Genomic DNA, 18,835 nt, shown 5'->3' with positions numbered 1-18,835 from the left:
TCCAAATATTAACTATCATTACCGAACTGATTATGAGAAAAGCAAAAAAAGACGAATTGAAACGCTTGACAGAAGTGCTGTGCTGTAGTGATGTTTGTAGGTAAAACTCAACCATGGAAAGGAGTCAAGACTCGGCTATTCGGTGGGGCCAATGTCACAATGACGACAGTGTGACTGTCCGCTTTCTCACCTCAGAACTGAATCGGCAGAATATGGGGAAACCTGTTGTGGGGAAGATCTCGGGTGGGTTTACCCCGAGGATGAGTAATCACGGCTATTATTGTTAGTTCTCAGAAGATGGACTACTTATGTACTTTATGTGCCATGTATTACGCTTTTCATTTGAGATGATTTGAAATGTTCGGTACTTGGACACCCTGTGTAGAAAAAAATACGAACAGCGGAGATGTTTCATCTTCGAGGTGGGCAACGAGAGTGGATGTGAGGTAATGCCGCCAAGTCAAACTAGCCAAAATAAGAAAGAGATACTCAAGCAGGATACAGGATGCCGAGGTAGTGTTCGGGGAGTTTCAGTTTAGCCAGATGTAAGCTAGGTATGATTTTGATAACAATCAATCTAATTTAAGAATCTGGGTATGTGAATCCAAAATGCAGAGTGTATTATTTAGAAAGCTTCAATATGTTGCCTAGCCATACATTTCACAACTTTCCTCGGTTCAAAAATCGGACTGGAATGTCAACATGCCTTGCACGCAGGTACTCCGCGACATTCTTACCCAGGAAATCAACAGTCGTCGTGACACCAACACCCCGATCCAGAATATTTCGGAACAAGAAATGAACAGCCTGCAGACCGGGAAGTTCAAATCGCTCAATCGAAAGCTGAGCCAGTGCCATATCTCCAAGAAGCTGCCGTACCGTATCTACAGATAGCAACGCTCGAAGCCAGAGATACTCGTCGCGGTGACGAACCCAAAAGCCGCAGTTCGCATCCGAGCCCTTGTCTCCAGACCTAGCGTGTACAACCCATCCCATTGGACCGCCAGTAGTAGGACCAAATTCTCGTGTGAGATCTACTGGACGATCTGTCAGCGTTGTGGCCAGCGAAGGCTGCCGGGATGGGTAAGTCTTTGTTAGTGTTGGGGGCTGAATATTCAGAACCTGTGCCTCCACAGTGGGCTTCCAGGGTATGTGGACACGATGTTGAAGGGCGGTCTGTGAGAGCAACGTCACGTAGTACTCAAACACAGGCCGAGGAAAGCCTTGGCGTAGATCCAGGTTGAAGGTGGCACCGGGGTATCCCTGCATGACATTGTCGGTGATGGGCTTGATGAATCGTGCCGGCCCAAGGTCCTCTACTCGTTGAGCCTGAGCGACGATTCTCAGAGGTACAGTGGCTTGATTTTGGTTCTTTGCATCCGGTTGGCTGGACCCGAGTAGATCAAATTTGAAAGAAGTGAATCTGTTCGAATACGGCGCAAGCAGATGACGGATCTGCGTCTCCAGCATTCGAGCTTTGGCTTCAACATCCAGTCCTGTCAAGAACCACCACGCCTCCGCCTGAAATCCACCTCGTGCTGTGATGCCGACTTTCGTGGTTGGTGGGGGTGGGCCTGATCGAACTCCGTGCATCGCGACTCTGTTGATGCCACGCTGCTCAAATTGGATGCCATCTATGATAGCAGTCACATCTGAGTTGAAATACCAGGGCCCCTGAATCTCGTAGAGCAGCTGGGAGGTGCAGGTCTCAACACTTACCGTGCCTCCTCTCGAGTGCGCCTGCTTGGTGATCACAACATCGCCTTCGGCAGAGATCTCTGCGATCGGGTACCCAATGTTGGACCATCCGTCACCACTGTTTTCCAGAGATTTGAAGCCTGTGAAGTTGCCACCGCATACATAGTTACTGCATTCAATCAGATGGCCGGCGACAAGAGCATTAGCCAGCTTGTCCAGGTCATCGCTTTGCCATCCGTGAAACCAGCACACGGCACCTATGACGAGCGAAGCATCTGATACACGCCCACACAGAACAATGTCTGCTCCTTCGGCGAGTGCAGCTGCGATTCCCAGTCCACCAAGATAGCCCTGTGCGTATATTGGTTCAAAGGCCCAATCAGTGAGTCGCTCGTTTGTGTAGATGTTACGGAACTCAGACTGGCCATCAGTAAGCGCTTTCTGAATAATTGGCAAGACTTCATCGCCAGATATCCAAGCCACCTAGAGCCAAATTAATATACCAAACTTATTGGGGAGGAAAGCGTGAGATGATCAACCTTCAATTCCAGTCCTTTCGACCGAATCACATCTTTGACTACCTCATAAAGACCCCTTGTATCTGCGACTCCAGCATTGACAACCAACTTGATACCATACTTCGCCAAATCATCCAGCGCAGTTTCCAGTGCCTCGAGAAAGTTTGGATCGTATGCCGGCATCGTTGCGTCAATGCCAATGTGATCAACCCGCCGACTAGCAGCGCTGGACATATTAGCCTCACTCATGAAATCGCCGATAATAACATCCACTGGGTCTGTTGGATAATAACTCGCAAATTCAGCGATAGCATGGCGTCGATCGGATGTAGATCCTGACGCGCCTGGAAGTACTTATTTAATACTGGCGTTCAATATTTATAGATGGACTATTTACCTGCAATGCGAATAGGTCGGCCGGCGAAGGTCATTCTGGGGTTTGGTCTACTCTTTGCAAAGTTGATTATGAGTTTAAACTGTTGGCAGAAGTGCACTTTCCCCTCAGAATTTATACTTAGGTTGTAAACTACTTCTACTGGGGATTTCACGGGCACCGAGGCTGCTCGGCTTCAGGATGCGGGGCTTTACATCATGCCACAAATCTGGGAAAGTTGTACATCTATAAGCTGCCCGGGTAGCGAGGAAATCTATTGTTTGGATTGAATACCATGAGAATAATAGAAAGATACTGCGAAGTAGTATTATTACTCTGGAGGTGGAGTCCCAGAGGTGGACAAGAGTCGTAAGGAAAATAGACTCATTTTGGGTTCATTTTATCTATGCAATCATAAAGGATCGTATCGTTGAGTCCAGGCGGATCTCACTAGTGCCTAATAATTTAACCACCGCTAATAAAACAGCTGAAATGTGAACAGAAAGTCATGTGTTGTTATGCTGTTAAAGATTAGCGTCTGCGCCTGGAACTCGATGTCATCGGCTCAAAGGCATCGTCGTCATCATCATCGCTAGGAGGACTAATGCTGCGAGTTGATCTACTGGGACGGCTGGCCTGAGATCCAACAAAGCTCAGTGTGGTTTGAGTCGGCTTGACGGCACGAGCATTTGTTCGGCGGGTGGTCGGGGCTGTGATCGTAGCCGAAGATGGTGCAGGTGATGCCGCTGCGCGTCCTCCGCGGCTTCGCGTGGTAGTTGCAGCTGTAGTGGCTTTGCGCCCCCTAGACGCAGCAGTAGAGCGGGGCTGCTTGACAAATAAAGCCTGGGAGTCATCATCATCGTCATCATCATCGTCATCATCATCAGAGATGATAGTGGCTGCTACATCGTCGTCGTCGTCGTCGTCATCCAGCATAATAACGTCATCCTCAGCGACTGATTCAACATCGGAGGGAGGCTTCTTCTTGCGCCCTTTGATGGATGTGGTAGCGGCTTTCGGGGCTGTAGTTCGAGTACTGGTAGCAGCTGCACCCCGACCTCCACGACCTCTGCCTCGACCACGAACCGAGGGTTTCGCTGAAGCACGACCGCGACTTGCGACTGGGGCTGGGCCATCTTCAGATTCTTCGGCGGGATCTCCATTTTCGGTGTCTGAATGAAGAAGTGCGCCTGGTTGATCCTCCCACGCGCCATCAAAATCAGAGTCCCAGCCATCTGGCTTGGGCTTGTATCGCTTCTTCCCTCGACTGCGCTTTTTGACTCCCTTAGCGAACATTTCTTCCATCTGATAGCGGTATTTCTCCATAGCTTGGGCCAAGGAGCTTTTAGCCATCTCCTCGTCGTCCATTTCGTCTTCATCTCGATCCAAAGTCATGAGGTGTTTGATCTGGTTGTCAAGAGACTCATTGACAAACATTTCCATGGCATGTTTATCATCCTTGTCAATAAACTGCGCAACCGCATCGCCAAAAGTATTTTGGGGAAGAATACTCAGCGACTGTGATGCAAGGAACTCCTTGACTAGCTGCTCCACTTTCACGGTGTCCAAACCAACCAGATGCGAGACATGTGCCTCTTCATTGTCTGTATCTTTGCTTCTGGTTGCAGACTTCTTCTTCCGATGGAATTGTACCACGTCATTCACGTTTGCCACTCTACCTACAAAGCGGTTTGAGAACCGTTGTGGATTTTCGCATTCGTAACTCCCACCGTCGGGTGTAGAAATTTCAACTCGAAGTCGGATGAGTGGCAGAGGCATCTCAGGTAGATCTTCTTGATCACCAGATTTATCTTGTGACTCCAGCCATTCTGCTTTGGCTTCCTCAATCAATGCCTCCACTATTGTCATAAGGAAACGTGTCACCTCTGATCGATTATTGTCGTTCCGTAGTAGCTTTTGGGCACCCTTTTCCTGAGACAATACGATTTCCCGCATCACAAAAGGGCGAACCGTTTTTAAACGGATGGGCTCAGACTTGAACTCTCGACCTGTAATGCTTAGTATCGCGACGTCTTTCGGCACGGCCTCTCCCGGGCAGAGGGATGTCGCGACCGATGATCCCGGCTGCATGACATGGAACCCCATTTCCGGATTAAGTCTGGGGTTAATCAGACACTCGTGTTCATGGCCCCAGACAATCATATCCATAAAACCTGGCAAGAAGTTCTCGGGAAGGTACCCCGATTCGGTATAGGCATGGTGGTTTTGATGCACTGACATCAAATTAAACCAGTCATCTTTCTGGATGGATGGCTGGAAGAACTTGACCTTTCCATCACGGAAGGTGCGGAAGAGACGCTCATCGCGGACATTGCTCATTCCATACAGTGCAAGCTTGGTACGACCCTTTTGGAGCAAAACGGGTTTGATCTCGATATTATCCGATTCAGGAGTTCTTCCATAGTAATTGAGCAGGCCAGATACCTGTAGTAGATCCAGTGCTGCGAGATGGCCCTCGCCAGAAGGATCATCATGGTTGCCATGAATAGAGAAGATCGGAATGGCAATATTCATGTCTAGGTCCTCATAGTTGACATGGTTGAAGGCACCCTGGAAATTTTCGCTGGCATCACTAAGTAATTCCATCTCGCATGGCTTGTCTCCGAAGCAGTTCATGCGAATCGATCGCATCACTTGATACATCGATTTACGCGAGGGCTTGTTCTCATGGAACAGGTCTCCTGCTAATAAGACCATGTCGACGTCTTGCTCCTTGGCTAAGCACATGACCTCATGGAAGGTCTTCCAGCTATCATCACCCCGGATGGGATCTCGCTCGTTGTAGCCGACATGGTTGTCAGTCGAGACAAGAATGCGGATAGTTTCCGCTTCTGCAAGAATGGATTAGACTCAAAAAGAGAAGATTAGGGAGTATTTGAAGAGAGCTTACCATTGATGCTCGGCATAATCACTAGCAAATCACACTCGAAATTTCAAAAACGAAGAAGCCAGAGGCTGTCGCCTTTGGTTGACTCAAAGTGATTAGGTGAAGTTAAACTACGCGCTGGAGCCTCGCGTAGTCACGTGATCCAGAGCGCGTCAAGTGTTCGCATAATATAATATGACCACTTTCAACGCGGACTGAATAGAGACGGAAATATACGGAAATATCAGATTCAAAGCAATATCAAGCGTGAGTGGTCATTCTGACTCATACATGATACTCGTTAAAAGCCCCAATGTAATACATACTATTGAAGTTTTCCCAAATCCGGGTAGACATAAGAATGCTAGTTTCAGCCGCTCTGAGTCAATGAGTCGCCCGCTTTTCGCCTCCGCTTTCATTTCGCTTTCCTGTTCCTCCTCAAACGCCTCACCTACCACCCTCACGCCCTCCAACTTACACTCCTAGTTTGACTGGTCCAGGTTTTCGTGCTGGAACAGTCAATTTCAACCTCGCATCTCTTTCCCGACCTTTTTATGCAGCCAGAGCCTACTCCCGTATCTCAACGTACACCTGCCGTTGACTTAAACCGAGCCAACGTCAGTTCTCGCCAACATGGATATGATTTCGAAGATCGGCCAGTCTCTGTCCCTCCTCAGCGTGATGAGGTCAGAGACTTGGTCGGCGTGGACTTGCCGGTACCCGAAATGAATGCATCTATGAGCGCATCTAGACCAACCCCGCCCTACTACCCGGCGCCATTCAAGTTGCCCATTGAGTCTTTACCAAATGGTTTGTGATGTCGAGCCCTCCCAGTCCAGTATATGACATTAATATCGTGATTCAGAGGTCTTAACCCACATTTTATCCCATCTTCCCCCTGATTCCCTTTCGGCTATTACCTTAGTGTCTCGCCGGTTTCATGCATTGGTCACCACTCCTCATGCGTGGAGAATCGCATTTTCACGATTCTTCCCCGGTCCTCAGGTGTTAGAAGATGGACGTTACGCTAGAGATGAAGCGGATGTGGCGTCTGATAGGCGATTCTTCACGAGACTCACTGCGCTGGCATCCTGGAGAAGCGAGTACATCATTCGTACTCGATTGATGCGCTCCCTATCTCGAGGAAAGCCAGCGCAATTTCAGCCTTCCAAGAAGAGTGGTACTGTGCGCTCGACAAGTGTTCGCAACGGCAGTGCCGTGACAACTTACACATCGCAGCTGCTCTTCCCAGTAAGCCATATCCACGGGTCATTCAACGGCTCTGTTTCGAACTTCATCCACGCTGCATCCGAGCAAGGTGTCGCTTCTGCTAGTGATCCGTCGACTGTCAAAGTAGGCACCTGGGGATTGTCTGATTATCAGATATTTCGTCACTTTGCAGATCAGTTCCCAGGAGATTCGCAGTATGGACTCGGCCCCGGTGAGATCGTCGGGGTACCCAATTCCATGGATGTCAGCCAACCTTTCGGTATGATCTACGGCGAGGGATGCCCGTCGGGTCGAACCTACTTTATATCGAGTACGGAGCAACGAGGCCGTTTCCTTGGGATATCGGATCTGGGCTCACTCCCCCACCTTGGTGTTCCTGCAGTCAATATGATTACACAGGTCATCTGCTCAGTCTGGATTGCGAAATCACCATCTATTCTCAAGACTACTGGAGGGCTTATTGCTATGATGTCTGGTTCATCTTCAGGTGTCCTCTCGGCTTATGCGATTGGCCCACATCCGACTTATGAGAAACGCTATGAGCGAGGCCAGTTGACTGCGAAATGGGTTCTTTGTCCTGGTGTACCTATTATTGGCATTTCTGTGGATGATAACTACAACCCTAAGCGACGTGCACAGCGAAGAATATGGGCTGTCGCCCTGAATGCGCTGGGCGAAATATTCTATCTGACGGATCTTCCGCGCCAGCCCGAGATCTCACCCACGGCCAAGTTAAATGCCGAGCAAATGGATGAATTGGCGTGGAAAACCGGTCGAAGTGTGCGCTGGGAGCTCAACGAACTGAGTCGACGTGTGGCTTACCCCGATCCGTTTAATCAGGAGCTGGTTGATGGCAGTTACAGTCCTCGTTCATCACCAGATTCAATGGGTCTTGACGTTAGGCAATTAACCGCAGAAACGAAGGAAATTGAAAAGTTCATGTCTTTCAAACCGAAGCATTTCCGTAAGGTCTGCAAGAGTTGGAACATGCGACGCGATCTCCACGTTGATTTTGCCGGTGACGATGGCCTCGGGTCTGGTGAATCTATTATTGTCATTGCTCGCGGTGACGGTGAAACCGAAGAGGCTTCTGTTCGACGATATGTTCATGCTCTATCGAAATCTGGCTTAGCACCATCAACCATGGGTGAAGGGGCAAAGCAAACTTCCATTTTCGGTGGTCCAGTGAATATCCCTACATCAGCATCTGGTGGCAACCCCCGCTTAGTCCAGTGAACAGCGAATGGCGTATCTCAGACTTCCTTTTCGGTGACCACAAATTGGTGGAAGTTACTACTAGTGCTTTGGATAATTCCACACTCGCTACACTCACAATGCCGGAAGACCCACTCCTGGCAATATCAAGTTCTTCGTTTTCCTCTGCCACATCCTCGCCAATGATTCCGCACATGGAATATCCGCGGTCGAAACTTGATGTTCCGGGGCAGCGTGCACGATTCTTGGCTGTGGGGACTGCCACGGGTAAGGTCTTTGTGTGGGACATTCGCGCACTTGCCTCAAGAAATGTGGAAATCATCAATTCCATCTCGCCTTTGCGAATTATCCAGACCGAGTCACCCCAGGTTTCTTGCGTGGCGTTGACATCGCTCTATCTGGTGCATGGCGGTAATGATGGACTCGTACAGGCCTGGGATCCATTAGCTTCCTCTACACGCCCAATTCGCACCATCAACTCTCGATTCTCAACCAGAGCTCGTCGTCGGCTGGTGCAGGCAGAAGCTTCTATAACTGGTGTGGGTAACAACTATTATGCCGCGAGCGCCATCTGCCTCGATCCAGACTCAACGAGTCTCCGCGGCATGGTCTCTCTTGGCACCCACCTTCGTTTCTGGTCGTACAGCTCAACTTCTGCCGACCAATACAAGACGAGTAAACGCCAATGGCGTCGGGCTATCCGTGGTAGTAACCAAGCCGATGCAGGTCAGCGTTTCTCTAACAGTGGGCGTGGAGCTATCCACGACTTCATTGAAGACGAACGTGTCGAAATTGTCAGACAGCAGATTGAAGATACACAGAAACGAGCGCACTTGAGCACGCGTTTCGGTATTGATCTTCTTGGACCCGACATTGACGATGATCAGCTTTTGGCTTATGCCCAACTCCTCAGTGAAGAAGCCTATAATGGCGACGTCACAAAGCGAGGTGAGCAAATACCGATTGCCAGCTCTGTCAGCACTTCTGCCAGTGATACGATTGGGCCCAGCTTCAGTGGGTTTGGCGAGGTGTCGTCCTCTTCTTCCCCGTATCAAGGTTCCGTGAATGACGAAGTAGATGATGATCTTGCTGAAGCCATTCGCCTGAGCCTGCTGGACGAAAAATCTAGCTCGCCACCTCTGGAACAGACACCTTCCATCCCTATCAAATATGCAAAGGGTGCGAAGCGACCACCACTGTCACCCGACTCGGCCGATGCCGAGAGCAGCCAGCAAAAGGAAATGGATGATCTCGAATTTGCAATTCAGCTTAGTCTAGCCGAGGATCAAAGCCGCGAGCAGCAAGAATGGGAAGAATTTCCAGTCCTTGCCCAGGCTTCATTGTCGACTTCTCAGTCTTCCGGAAAGGGCAAAGGAAAGGCTAGAGCTGCCTAAGTGGAATTTTAATGATCTCAAATAGTATTAGAATCCTTGATCTTTTGACATTTTTGAGATTTTGAATTCCGGTGGGAGCTATCTCATCGAAGACCTTTTTTTACCTTTTTTGTACTTTTCACTTTCATTTTGGTTTTGTATTTATGATATTTGAATTATTTTCTTTTAATATCGAATCCATGGTCTCAACTAGAAGCTGGAGGTCTCAGCAGAAATTTCAACTCTTAATCTCAAGCTTGGATATCATCTAGGCTAGATATAAACTCCCCTAATTGAATACGTGTAAAAATGTACGAAATAACTAGCTAAATTCCAAAAATAAAAATAAGAACAAACGATGCACTTCATAGTGTTTGAGCCTGCGGTCCCGGCAAAAAACGATTATCCACATGGACTCCCAACCTCGTGCATGGGGATGTTTTCACTTTGAGCCATGAGAACTCGTTATGAGATAATTCATTCATTCCATGACGGATAGCCCGGCTAAACACTTTTCCGCTAAGAATAGTCACTCCGGTACTTCCTTTTCTTTTGTCTTGATATTGTATTTTGTGCACTCCCTGATTGATTGCATGTAAAACTGAATTAACCATGATACCTACTAGGTAGCTATAAATGGCAAGATCCGTCTCACCTAGCCTATCTACACCGACAACGTTTCTTTGTACTTCCTCTTTTTCTTCATCATTGCCGGCGAACTGAATTCCAGTCAACCTTCAATGCATCCTCTTCAGGACTGAAGGCTCCAAGGTTGTGAATGCGTCATCGAGAATATAGAGCTTGGTTGTGCTTTATAGATACACAAAATGGCCTTAAGAGTAAATAGAAATCCTATATACGAGCCAGCCAGTCACTGACCCAGTGGGTTTGAGAGGATTTCCTCACAACCGAAGCCGTTGCCCGAGATGTAAACCAAGAATGTTACCGAGTGCATACTTCGGGTGTGATGGAGCCTCGCTGTTGTATCCTGACTGGAAACTATGGGTTCAGTCTGCTCTCCAGGGCTTCATCGGCGAATGGACAGCATCTATGGCTACACACATCTGTTTGAAGTATTCGCTGCTAGTGGGAAATCGGCCCACTAAATAGAACAATTCCTGCAATTATTGAAGGCACTGCCCATGTGTACTTGAAAAGCAGGTTGAAAATAAAATGGCCCCCGGGGCTCCATTGCTGTGAAACTAAGTATATGAAGCTATGATTTGTAATGATCAAAGCTATGCATCGGCCACACAGACACAACAGACAATGTGCAGAGAAGAAAAAAGTAAGATACCAAGGTAATCATTGACAAGAAAAGAAAGTCTCCATAAAGAAGTTTCCGAAACTGGTGTAGGGTGCATGGGGATTTAAAGCAAGGATGCAAGGAGCATGAAGACGCCGCTCAAGCCACCCAAGGCAAGGGAAGCACCATTGACATTAGCGGCATTGGGGGTCGACGTGCTCGTGGAGGCAGTACTAGTACCGGTGGTTTCAGTGCCGGTTCCAGTGCCAGTTTCAGTGCCAGTTCCAGTTCCAGTTCCAGTTCCAGTTCCAGTGCCGGTAGAGCCAGCGGTGGCGGTGCTAGTGCCAGAAGCAACACCAGTGATACTAGCGGGGCTATTGGCAGTGCCGTCTTTCACAACGCTGAACTGGACACCAGTAACCTTGGCGCCGGTGTAGTCGTAAACGGTCTCGGGGATGGTGGTCGCTGTGACGGATACAAGGGAGCCAGTGGAAGCACTGGGCAGACCACTCGAGATGTAATCTGAGACCTTAGAGGGGGCATCGGGCAGATCCCAGGCGTTGTAGAATTTTCCACTGGTGATGATATCGGCAGCACAAGCGGGGGCTTTGGCGCTGGTCTGGGTTCTGTTGCTGGACTCAATGCGGGTCATATCCAACTTAGCAAACTGCTTCTGCAAGTTGGTATAATCAATCAGGGTGGTGACAGTGTCTGAGTCGTTGATGGCAACAAGACCGTAATTGTTGGACTCCTGGGTCCACTCATAAACGAGACCACCAGAGAAGGCCTGGGTCATATCCTCGCCGTACAGGGATTGCACCTCAGAGAACTCACGGGGTGTGACAGCGTTGCAGCCGTACTCCGAGAAGAAGACGGGGAGAGTGGCATTGGAGAAGTCCTCGGTCAGGACATTGTAGCCGCTGGAGGTGTATGAAGCAGCTCCACACCACGAATAAGAGTTCAGACCAAAGAAGTCAGCCTGAGATTCTGTCGAGTTTGAAAGACTGCACTCGAAATAGGCGGTAGTGTCTGCCAGGACGGAACGAACATCCGCGGCACTATATCCAACAGGAATTGCACGATCGACATTCTTGGCGATATACTGCTTCATATCACGAACGACAGCGCGGACATACCTGGGCGCAGTCCAGGTGGCATCTTCGTTGATAACCTCGTTTCCGGCGAAGAAGCCTAGAACATTGGGGAAGTTCTTGAAAGCCTCAATGACACCGAACACCTGCTTGTAATATCCAGCGGTATAGGTGGTCCAAGGTTCGACACGGTTAAGAGAGCCGGTTGAGAAGGGGCTGTTAACATCGAGGATCAGGTAGATACCAGCAGCGTTGAAGATAGAGGCACACTCGCTGTGATCGAGACTGGGCTCCAAGTTGTAGACACGGATAGTGTTGATCTGGTGGAGATCAGTGGACTGCTGGATCGGGTGAATTAAACGAGGCTATACTTACACCCAGGCGCTGCATGAGGGCAGCATCGCGCAAGCAGGCAGCCTTCTGACTCAGAGGGTCCTTAGTACTGGAAAAGCCCGACTCACCACCAGGCTGGTAGCTAGTGATACACTTAGGGAATGGCAGATATACTTCGGGATGTGGATTTCTTACTCAACACCGATGATCTGGAAACGCTCATTGGTTTCAGAATTGACGAAATCCTTTCCACTGACAATAAGTGGGGTGACAGCCGCGGCAGTACCGGCGAGGGCACAAATGGCCGTCAACAGACTTTTATAAAACTATATCGCATCATTCTTGTCAGTTGGCGAATATCACGGGTAATCTGAGGGTCAAGCATACCGCGATCATTGTGAGTAATAGATGTGCATATAAAAATGTGAGAGTAAAAGTACGAGAGGTTGGAGAAACTGAAGAGCGATTGAATGTTAATTTGAAAGAATGACTGCGCCAAACGGCGGAAAGAGCGAGTGTAGATGGTTGAAGCGGCGAAAGGCAGGCGCAAATAACTCGGGCAACGGTCCCTTGTTATGTATAATTGGAAGGGGAAAAGGAGGTCAGGCAGAGTGAGATTGTCTTAATGAAAAAAGCAAGATCAACGGCCAATCACTTGTAGTGGAGAAAAATATTAGGGCCAAAGCACCCAAGGAACCCCCAGTGGAGATTCATTAGTTAGTTTCAGGGTAAAACGGGGGAACATAAATGGGTCAAATTGGTACTTGGCGGGTACCTGTCTCACCTATGAGGTTGCCTGGAATACCGAGGTATCTTACAGTTCCTAACTATTACTGGTTTTGTCTCCACCTGGGTCCTTCGTTCTTTGCAGTCAAATAGTCGTCTTTAGGGCTTCTAATTCAGTTCGCTCTAAAATACATTGTATAAAAATCCCTCTTCCCTTTGCTCCCCAGTGAAAATGCAAGAGTCAAGCAGATGAGGGTGGTCATAGGAAGAAAACAAAAGTCATGGCACCGAGAGATAAGGCCGCGTCCGCTACTCTCGACCAAGATCCAATCAGTACATATACAGGGAGGAAACGGGATATTGGAGTGGAGAGGGGACTTGAATGGTTTGCAGAGGGCAGTCGAAAAGGAACAGGAGGGAAAAGAAGAGGATAATTAATACAGCCAAGGCGAACCAAGGAAAGCCACCCAACAGATTCGTGAGGTCAAGACATCTTCCATCTAGTCGATTTACTCGACTCCGTGGTTGTCCAAGCCGCTTTCTCCAGTGAAAGTACCCAGGTTGAGAGTGGTGTCCATGGCGACCATCTCGGCCAAGATCTCGAGTACTTCCTTGGGGACAGTCTTGTCGTAGATCGAGATCAGGTCCTTGGGCTGGGGATACACCTTCAGCGCCTTGTAGAAAGCCAGAGCGGCCTCAACCTGTTCTGTGCCTATATCAAAATACCCGTCAGCATCAATAATTGATTGTCGCGTGCCCCCTTGGGACTGAGAATCACGTCGCATCACATACCCTCAGTGCAAAGTCCCTCACCCTTCGCGACCTGGCTCATGAAGTAAGACTCCTTCTCTTCCAGGTCGGTGGGGAATCCCTCCTCCTTGGCGCGTTGCACAGCGGCCTTAATTCCTTCGCGCTGCATAGCACCATGGGCCTCGACCTCTTCCTGCACAGCCTTGGCAAGGCGGCGGTTGTTGCGCTTCAAGGACTTACGGAAATCAGGGTCGGTCTGTCGCTTGTGATCGAAGTAAACTGCATAGGCTGGAACCAATTGAGATTGAATGATTAGTAAATATTGACCTTGGAAGATACAAAGATGCTCTTACCGAGCAGTCCGGTCAGGATCGTGCCAGCCGAGGCGGCTACCAAAACAGATGTCCGCATAATGTGAGAGGGGGGATATTTATGCAGGGAAGGCACAACACAAAGAAAGAGGCACAAGAACCAAGCTGATGGGGTTGGATGGAAAATGACGAACCATCGGAATCCGAGGTGTTGTTTGATAAATTTGAAGGGGATTTATGTTCTTCCGAGTCAGTCTTTCTTCCGGCTACGTCAGGGACTTGGTATCAAAATGAGTGAGAATTAACTACTTAGGTCCTATATCGCTAATGAAGTAGTTAAGATTGGATTTTGGTAGTATATAGTAATTGCATTTGATGGAGCCCTAGAAGCCTTAAAAGACAATGCATTGAGCAATTGAACAATAAAACACAAAGTACAAATACAAAGTACAAATACAATGGGAGATACTACCTAAACTCCGAATTATTCTATAAATTTCTATCACAATGTAGTACGGTATAGTTGAAAAGTAGGAGTGTCACTAAAACTAAGAAAATATTTCAATTTTTTTCCATATCAAAATTCAATATAAACATGGAATGTTGCGGCACCGCAATATCAAATTTACAGATGGAGACACTTGACCCGTTGCGGATCTCCCCAACTCCCTTCAACCCCCCATTCATCATCCATCGTTATCAACTGATACAACATGGAAGGCCGAGGACTGACTCTACGGAGTAAATCTCGTCGCCAACGTCCTCAAATAAGTGCCCCTAAACCAATTTCTGGTCCACTCCCTCCAAATACCAGAGCCCCCGATGCCGGTCAAGATGCCATCTCCGTCGGTCGGGACCGAGCCCCTCAAAATGATGCCACCTCTGATTTGGTGAAAAGAAGATACTCGACAAGGTTCAATACGCTTCCAGATGCAGAAGGCAATGCTCCTCCAGTTCCGTCCCTACCGCAAGTTCCCGTGGGATATACTGGGCTGGCTCCAGCCGGAGTTTCAAGGCTGCCATCACCCGCAGATGGTCCAACGCCCGCCCCGCGCGTTGACCTGAATGCGCTCCGAGATCCTAGCCTGCCAGTGGAAAGATGTATGCGACACAGATTTTTATACTGGCTTTATTATGAAAAGCTGCTGACCTGTATCCCTTTTAGACGTCGCTAACCTCCTTGCCAACGCGTCGGAGGAGGAAATCCAGAAATACCAGCTGAGTCTCAGGAAAGTCAAAAACCGGACCTCAACCGACCTGCAACAAAATGTGTACCAGAACCGAACACAATTTATCAAGATCAGTAAAGAGGCGGAGAAGCTCAAAGATGAAATGCGGACACTTAAAACTCTCATGGCGGACTTGACCACAGCACTTGGCCAAACCTCTGTGGGCAATACTCCGAACCCCATGTCACCGTCTGATGATCACTTTCCTAAGCGCAGCTCAAATCGAAGCTCTGTCGCCAATCTTGAAAGTATGTGGAATGTTCAATTACAGACATTGTGGAAGACAGTGGAAGGGTCTCAAAAGTTCCTTCCAGCGGTTCCCGGACGTCACATCGTACTGGAAACTGGAAACTGGGCAGAGCTGGACTCAGCCACCTGGAAGCCCAAGCGACCTGTTCATATCGTCCTGTTGAATGATCATCTGCTGGTAGCTGCGAAGAAGCGGAAGCGGGTTGACCAGAACAATCCAAACCACCGCGGCCCGGTTCCAACCAAGCTTGTCGCGGAAGAGTGCTGGCCCCTGCAGGATATTGACATGATCGACTTGGCCGCAAACTTAGGAACTGGTGCGGCGCGCGAAGAGGCCCTGGACCGGGGCATTGGTAATGCAATCAACATTCGTGTGGGATCCAAGCCGTTCACATATCGCCAAGACAAGCGCGATACATCTACCAAGAACGAACTACTCGCGACATTCCGTAAGACTGTGGAGGATCTGCGACGAAACTTGCGATCCGAGAGTGAGGCTGCCAGCAAACCCATGGAGGCGTATGGATATCTTACCGGACGGCATCTGTCCTATTCGCAAAAGTCTGAATCATTTGACATCGCAGAAATCCCCCGCGACAAGTCTGGTGTGCGTATTGATGTCAATGGCAAACAACAGAATATCCGCTGGGTGGAAGGGCAAGTGGATGAGCTGGATATCGATATTGCGTTGCAGAGATTTGAGGCAGCAGTTTCCACCGTTGAACGGCTGCGGAAGCTGGCAAAGGGTCTCAAGGGAAATGCGATTGCCCAGGAGGTAATCAATGTCAAAGTGGATGGGCGAGCAACAAGACTTGGGGGCATGCTCTCCCGTGCACTGGTGGATACACACTCGTTCCCGATGAAGACCAAGACCAACGTCATCTGGCTAAGTCGTTTGGGATTCGAGGATCAGGCACGAGAGACCTATCTCAAGACTCGAAGTGATGTTATTGCTAAGCGTATCCGGTAAGTTCTTTCCTCCTCTACTCATATCTAGTTTATCAAGCTAATATAACTCATAGCGCCTGCGTCTTTGAGGGTGATCTGCCCCTCTACATCTTCCAAATTTCTTTCGTCTACTTTTCCCTAATCAAGAACACCATTAGTATCTACCAGACATGCTTCCCAGGTGTGATGAGCAGTTCTTGTATACGATGGGCCAAGGAGCATCTGGACGGGTTCAATGCTCTACTCAGTCGCCAGCTTAGTAGTGTCCAGCGTGGCACTTCTGTCTGGGAGAAATGTCTTGACATTGTACACCAGCATGTCGACATGTTGACTGAGGTGGGTGTTGATTTCAAGGACCTTGTGGCACGAGGACTGGAGGAGCAGGGTGAGCACTTTTCAGGCCGGACTGTTCAACCTGGCGAATTGACACAACCGGCGGCGCCAGGTATTATCTAATTTTTATTTACAATAACCCCCCACGAATATGAGTCTTTTGTGTCCACTCAATTCCAAGTGAATGAAGAATTTGATTTAGTTAAATAACTAAACAAATAGTTCAACTTTTTCTTTCGATCTCTATTTGTCAGCAGCACGTGCCGTGATAAACCCTCATTACTTTTGAGACGACCTACAACTCTATATTAGCACACGCCGATATCCCCTACGCTGTTAATTTGGCACTGCACTGTTAACTTTGCCAAATCAACAGTATATGAAGCTATAATTGGCTATCACTTCTTACTAGGCTATTTGATGATAAATAGTTTTGCAACGCACAACTTTCACTCCCCCAAGTCTTGCACTCAACCCTTGAACCTTGAAACACCGCAGAGAAATGTCAGGTGAAAAAGTGAGCACAAATGATAATGATTAGGCTGCTTGTAGTATGACGCTTTAGTTTGATCTCCATGTAGAATTCAAAAAACAAAAAGTGAAAAGTAAAAACCGAATTGCTCCCGAGGTCTTTCATCTAAGTCTCGTCCTCCATTTCAGCCTTCATTTCGTCCTCCATTTACTCATCCTTGACTTCTGCCTTCATTCCTTCATCCTTAGTTTCTTCATCCTTGACTTTTTTTTTTTTTTTTTTTTGCTGAATTGCATCCTCGCCTCAGCTTCGTCTCCTTCCGCATTCTTGGTCTTCTCCTCAGCAGAAGGCGCCTCCTTTTCAGCTCGGATTTGAATCAATCCCATCAAAGCTCTGATAGCGGCAAAACGATTACGAGAAGTTTGATTAGTGATGCCGAGGATCTCGGCAATATCACCATGGCGGGGCTATAGAATCAGTGTCTAAGTTAGTCAAGACCAGGAAAATTGAATTAACTATGTGAGATCGGGAAGAGCAAAGTGAGGTTAAATGAACTTACAATGACATTCGAGGTTGTCTTGTAGAATGCCCAGAGCCGGAAGAGATTTTTCTCCATCATGGTGGCATCGCTAGGGGTCATAATTGCTGGAGCGTCATTGGGCAAGACAGGACGGGGGGCTCGCGCACTCTTCTTTTTGATTCCAGATCCAGAGCTTTTGGTAGGATTGATATTGATCTTTGGTGTGGAGGGAGCCATGGTCTTAGCTGTTTTTGTTAGTTGGGTCAAGTGGCAAGATATCAATAGCATCAAGCCTACATGGAGAAGATGCCGGGGCTAAGTGGATATTGAGAGTAATGGATGTTTGCGAAGATAAAATTGTAGTGGAGGAGGTTTGATGAGAAGAAGTTGAGGTTCAAGTAAAGATGTAGAGGACAGGTGTTTACGAAAAATGAGAGGTTATAGTCACGAGATCTAGTGGAGGAATAAGAACCCGGAAGAGAAAATATAGAGATTTTCCATGTGAATGGGGATGGCTCATCCGATACCTAATTTTCAAGGTCGAGGTCGAGACTTACCGAGGTCCTTCTCCCTTGTATGTGTTGGGATAATGTCTAGGGAAACTTTGAAAAAGAATAAGATAGATGTTCAATTGATTCTTCCTCTTGGAGTTTCTCAAGCAGAGACCTACATAATGGGTCAAAAGTCTGCCAACACTTCCCGTGTTTTAGCGCGTTTTGGTCACGTAAACTCGCATTTTGTTTTATTTTAAAGCCCCAGAAAAGGGCCTTATACCACACTGTGAGAATGATGATATATTTCAACAGAATAATGCTAAAATCCATGCATCAAAGGAAGCAGGAAGGTGGTTTCGACGTTGGAGGATTCGTCTTGAAAAATGGCCTGCACGGTCGCCTGATATGAGCCCGATTGAACCATGTTGGTATCTTCTAAAGTGTAAATTAAGAAAGCTACACCCTGGATTAGTATAAATGGACCAAACTATAGCTGATTGGACATATTTTAAGGCCTGTATCTGCGAAGCTTGGGATGCCATTTTACAGGCGACGATCGCCTAACTAGGTATATGCCGCGCTAATAGCAGCTGTACGCAGAGCTGGGGGATATTTTACTAAATATTGAATGAAATTCTATTATTCTGTCATTTAACAATTTAAATATGTAATTTATATAGCTATATCTATAATAATTAGAGAGATGTCAGTGTTTGAAGTCATTATATATATTTGGGGCGGGGCTTATTTTTGACTGTGGGCAAACTTTTGACTTATAACGTATCCAATGATATTTGATTGGAAGGTATGATAAATAGATATCAAGTCGCGTTAGCTCT

The 18,835-nt window shown here is 47.9% G+C and overlaps 8 protein-coding genes across 8 annotated transcripts; 3 read left to right on the top strand and 5 right to left on the bottom strand.

Annotated features, from left to right (window-relative positions):
* Positions 1 to 660: 660 nt before the first annotated feature.
* Positions 661 to 2,647, bottom strand: N7495_006556 (acyclic terpene utilization AtuA family protein; the record flags this gene model as incomplete). Its single annotated transcript, XM_057209207.1, has 3 exons — positions 661 to 2,181; positions 2,238 to 2,560; positions 2,614 to 2,647. 3 exons carry the CDS (start codon positions 2,645 to 2,647, stop codon positions 661 to 663), a joined length of 1,878 nt encoding a protein of 625 aa, XP_057062981.1.
* A 473-nt stretch (positions 2,648 to 3,120) lies between these two features.
* N7495_006555 (MRX complex nuclease subunit) lies at positions 3,121 to 5,516 on the bottom strand (the record flags this gene model as incomplete). Its single annotated transcript, XM_057209206.1, has 2 exons — positions 3,121 to 5,441; positions 5,501 to 5,516. 2 exons carry the CDS (start codon positions 5,514 to 5,516, stop codon positions 3,121 to 3,123), a joined length of 2,337 nt encoding a protein of 778 aa, XP_057062980.1.
* Positions 5,517 to 6,030: 514 nt separating this feature from the next.
* Positions 6,031 to 7,942, top strand: N7495_006554 (F-box protein; the record flags this gene model as incomplete). The annotated part of the gene is made up of 2 exons (XM_057209205.1): positions 6,031 to 6,286; positions 6,342 to 7,942. 2 exons carry the CDS (start codon positions 6,031 to 6,033, stop codon positions 7,940 to 7,942), a joined length of 1,857 nt encoding a protein of 618 aa, XP_057062979.1.
* A 98-nt stretch (positions 7,943 to 8,040) lies between these two features.
* Positions 8,041 to 9,315, top strand: N7495_006553 (uncharacterized protein; the record flags this gene model as incomplete). The annotated part of the gene is made up of 1 exon (XM_057209204.1): positions 8,041 to 9,315. One exon carries the CDS (start codon positions 8,041 to 8,043, stop codon positions 9,313 to 9,315), a length of 1,275 nt encoding a protein of 424 aa, XP_057062978.1.
* A 1,349-nt stretch (positions 9,316 to 10,664) lies between these two features.
* On the bottom strand, positions 10,665 to 12,360 carry gel2 (1,3-beta-glucanosyltransferase gel2; the record flags this gene model as incomplete). Its single annotated transcript, XM_057209203.1, has 4 exons — positions 10,665 to 11,951; positions 12,007 to 12,106; positions 12,160 to 12,290; positions 12,352 to 12,360. The coding sequence occupies 4 exons, from the start codon at positions 12,358 to 12,360 to the stop codon at positions 10,665 to 10,667; spliced, it is 1,527 nt and encodes a 508-aa protein (XP_057062977.1).
* An 839-nt stretch (positions 12,361 to 13,199) lies between these two features.
* On the bottom strand, positions 13,200 to 13,851 carry N7495_006551 (TOM complex receptor protein TOM20; the record flags this gene model as incomplete). The annotated part of the gene is made up of 3 exons (XM_057209202.1): positions 13,200 to 13,402; positions 13,483 to 13,728; positions 13,794 to 13,851. The coding sequence occupies 3 exons, from the start codon at positions 13,849 to 13,851 to the stop codon at positions 13,200 to 13,202; spliced, it is 507 nt and encodes a 168-aa protein (XP_057062976.1).
* A 613-nt stretch (positions 13,852 to 14,464) lies between these two features.
* N7495_006550 (exocyst subunit EXO84) lies at positions 14,465 to 16,633 on the top strand (the record flags this gene model as incomplete). Its single annotated transcript, XM_057209201.1, has 3 exons — positions 14,465 to 14,852; positions 14,917 to 16,195; positions 16,252 to 16,633. 3 exons carry the CDS (start codon positions 14,465 to 14,467, stop codon positions 16,631 to 16,633), a joined length of 2,049 nt encoding a protein of 682 aa, XP_057062975.1.
* A 579-nt stretch (positions 16,634 to 17,212) lies between these two features.
* On the bottom strand, positions 17,213 to 17,739 carry N7495_006549 (uncharacterized protein; the record flags this gene model as incomplete). The annotated part of the gene is made up of 2 exons (XM_057209200.1): positions 17,213 to 17,449; positions 17,542 to 17,739. 2 exons carry the CDS (start codon positions 17,737 to 17,739, stop codon positions 17,213 to 17,215), a joined length of 435 nt encoding a protein of 144 aa, XP_057062974.1.
* Between the last annotated feature and the right edge of the window lie 1,096 nt (positions 17,740 to 18,835).

The sequence above is a fragment of the Penicillium taxi genome (genome assembly GCF_028828555.1).
Source record: "Penicillium taxi strain IBT 34144 chromosome Unknown utg000004l_segment0_segment0, whole genome shotgun sequence".
NCBI classification, from domain to species: Eukaryota; Fungi; Ascomycota; class Eurotiomycetes; order Eurotiales; family Aspergillaceae; genus Penicillium; species Penicillium taxi.
The sequence above is the reverse complement of the archived record's forward strand: the minus strand, read 5'-3'. Positions and strand labels throughout refer to the sequence as shown.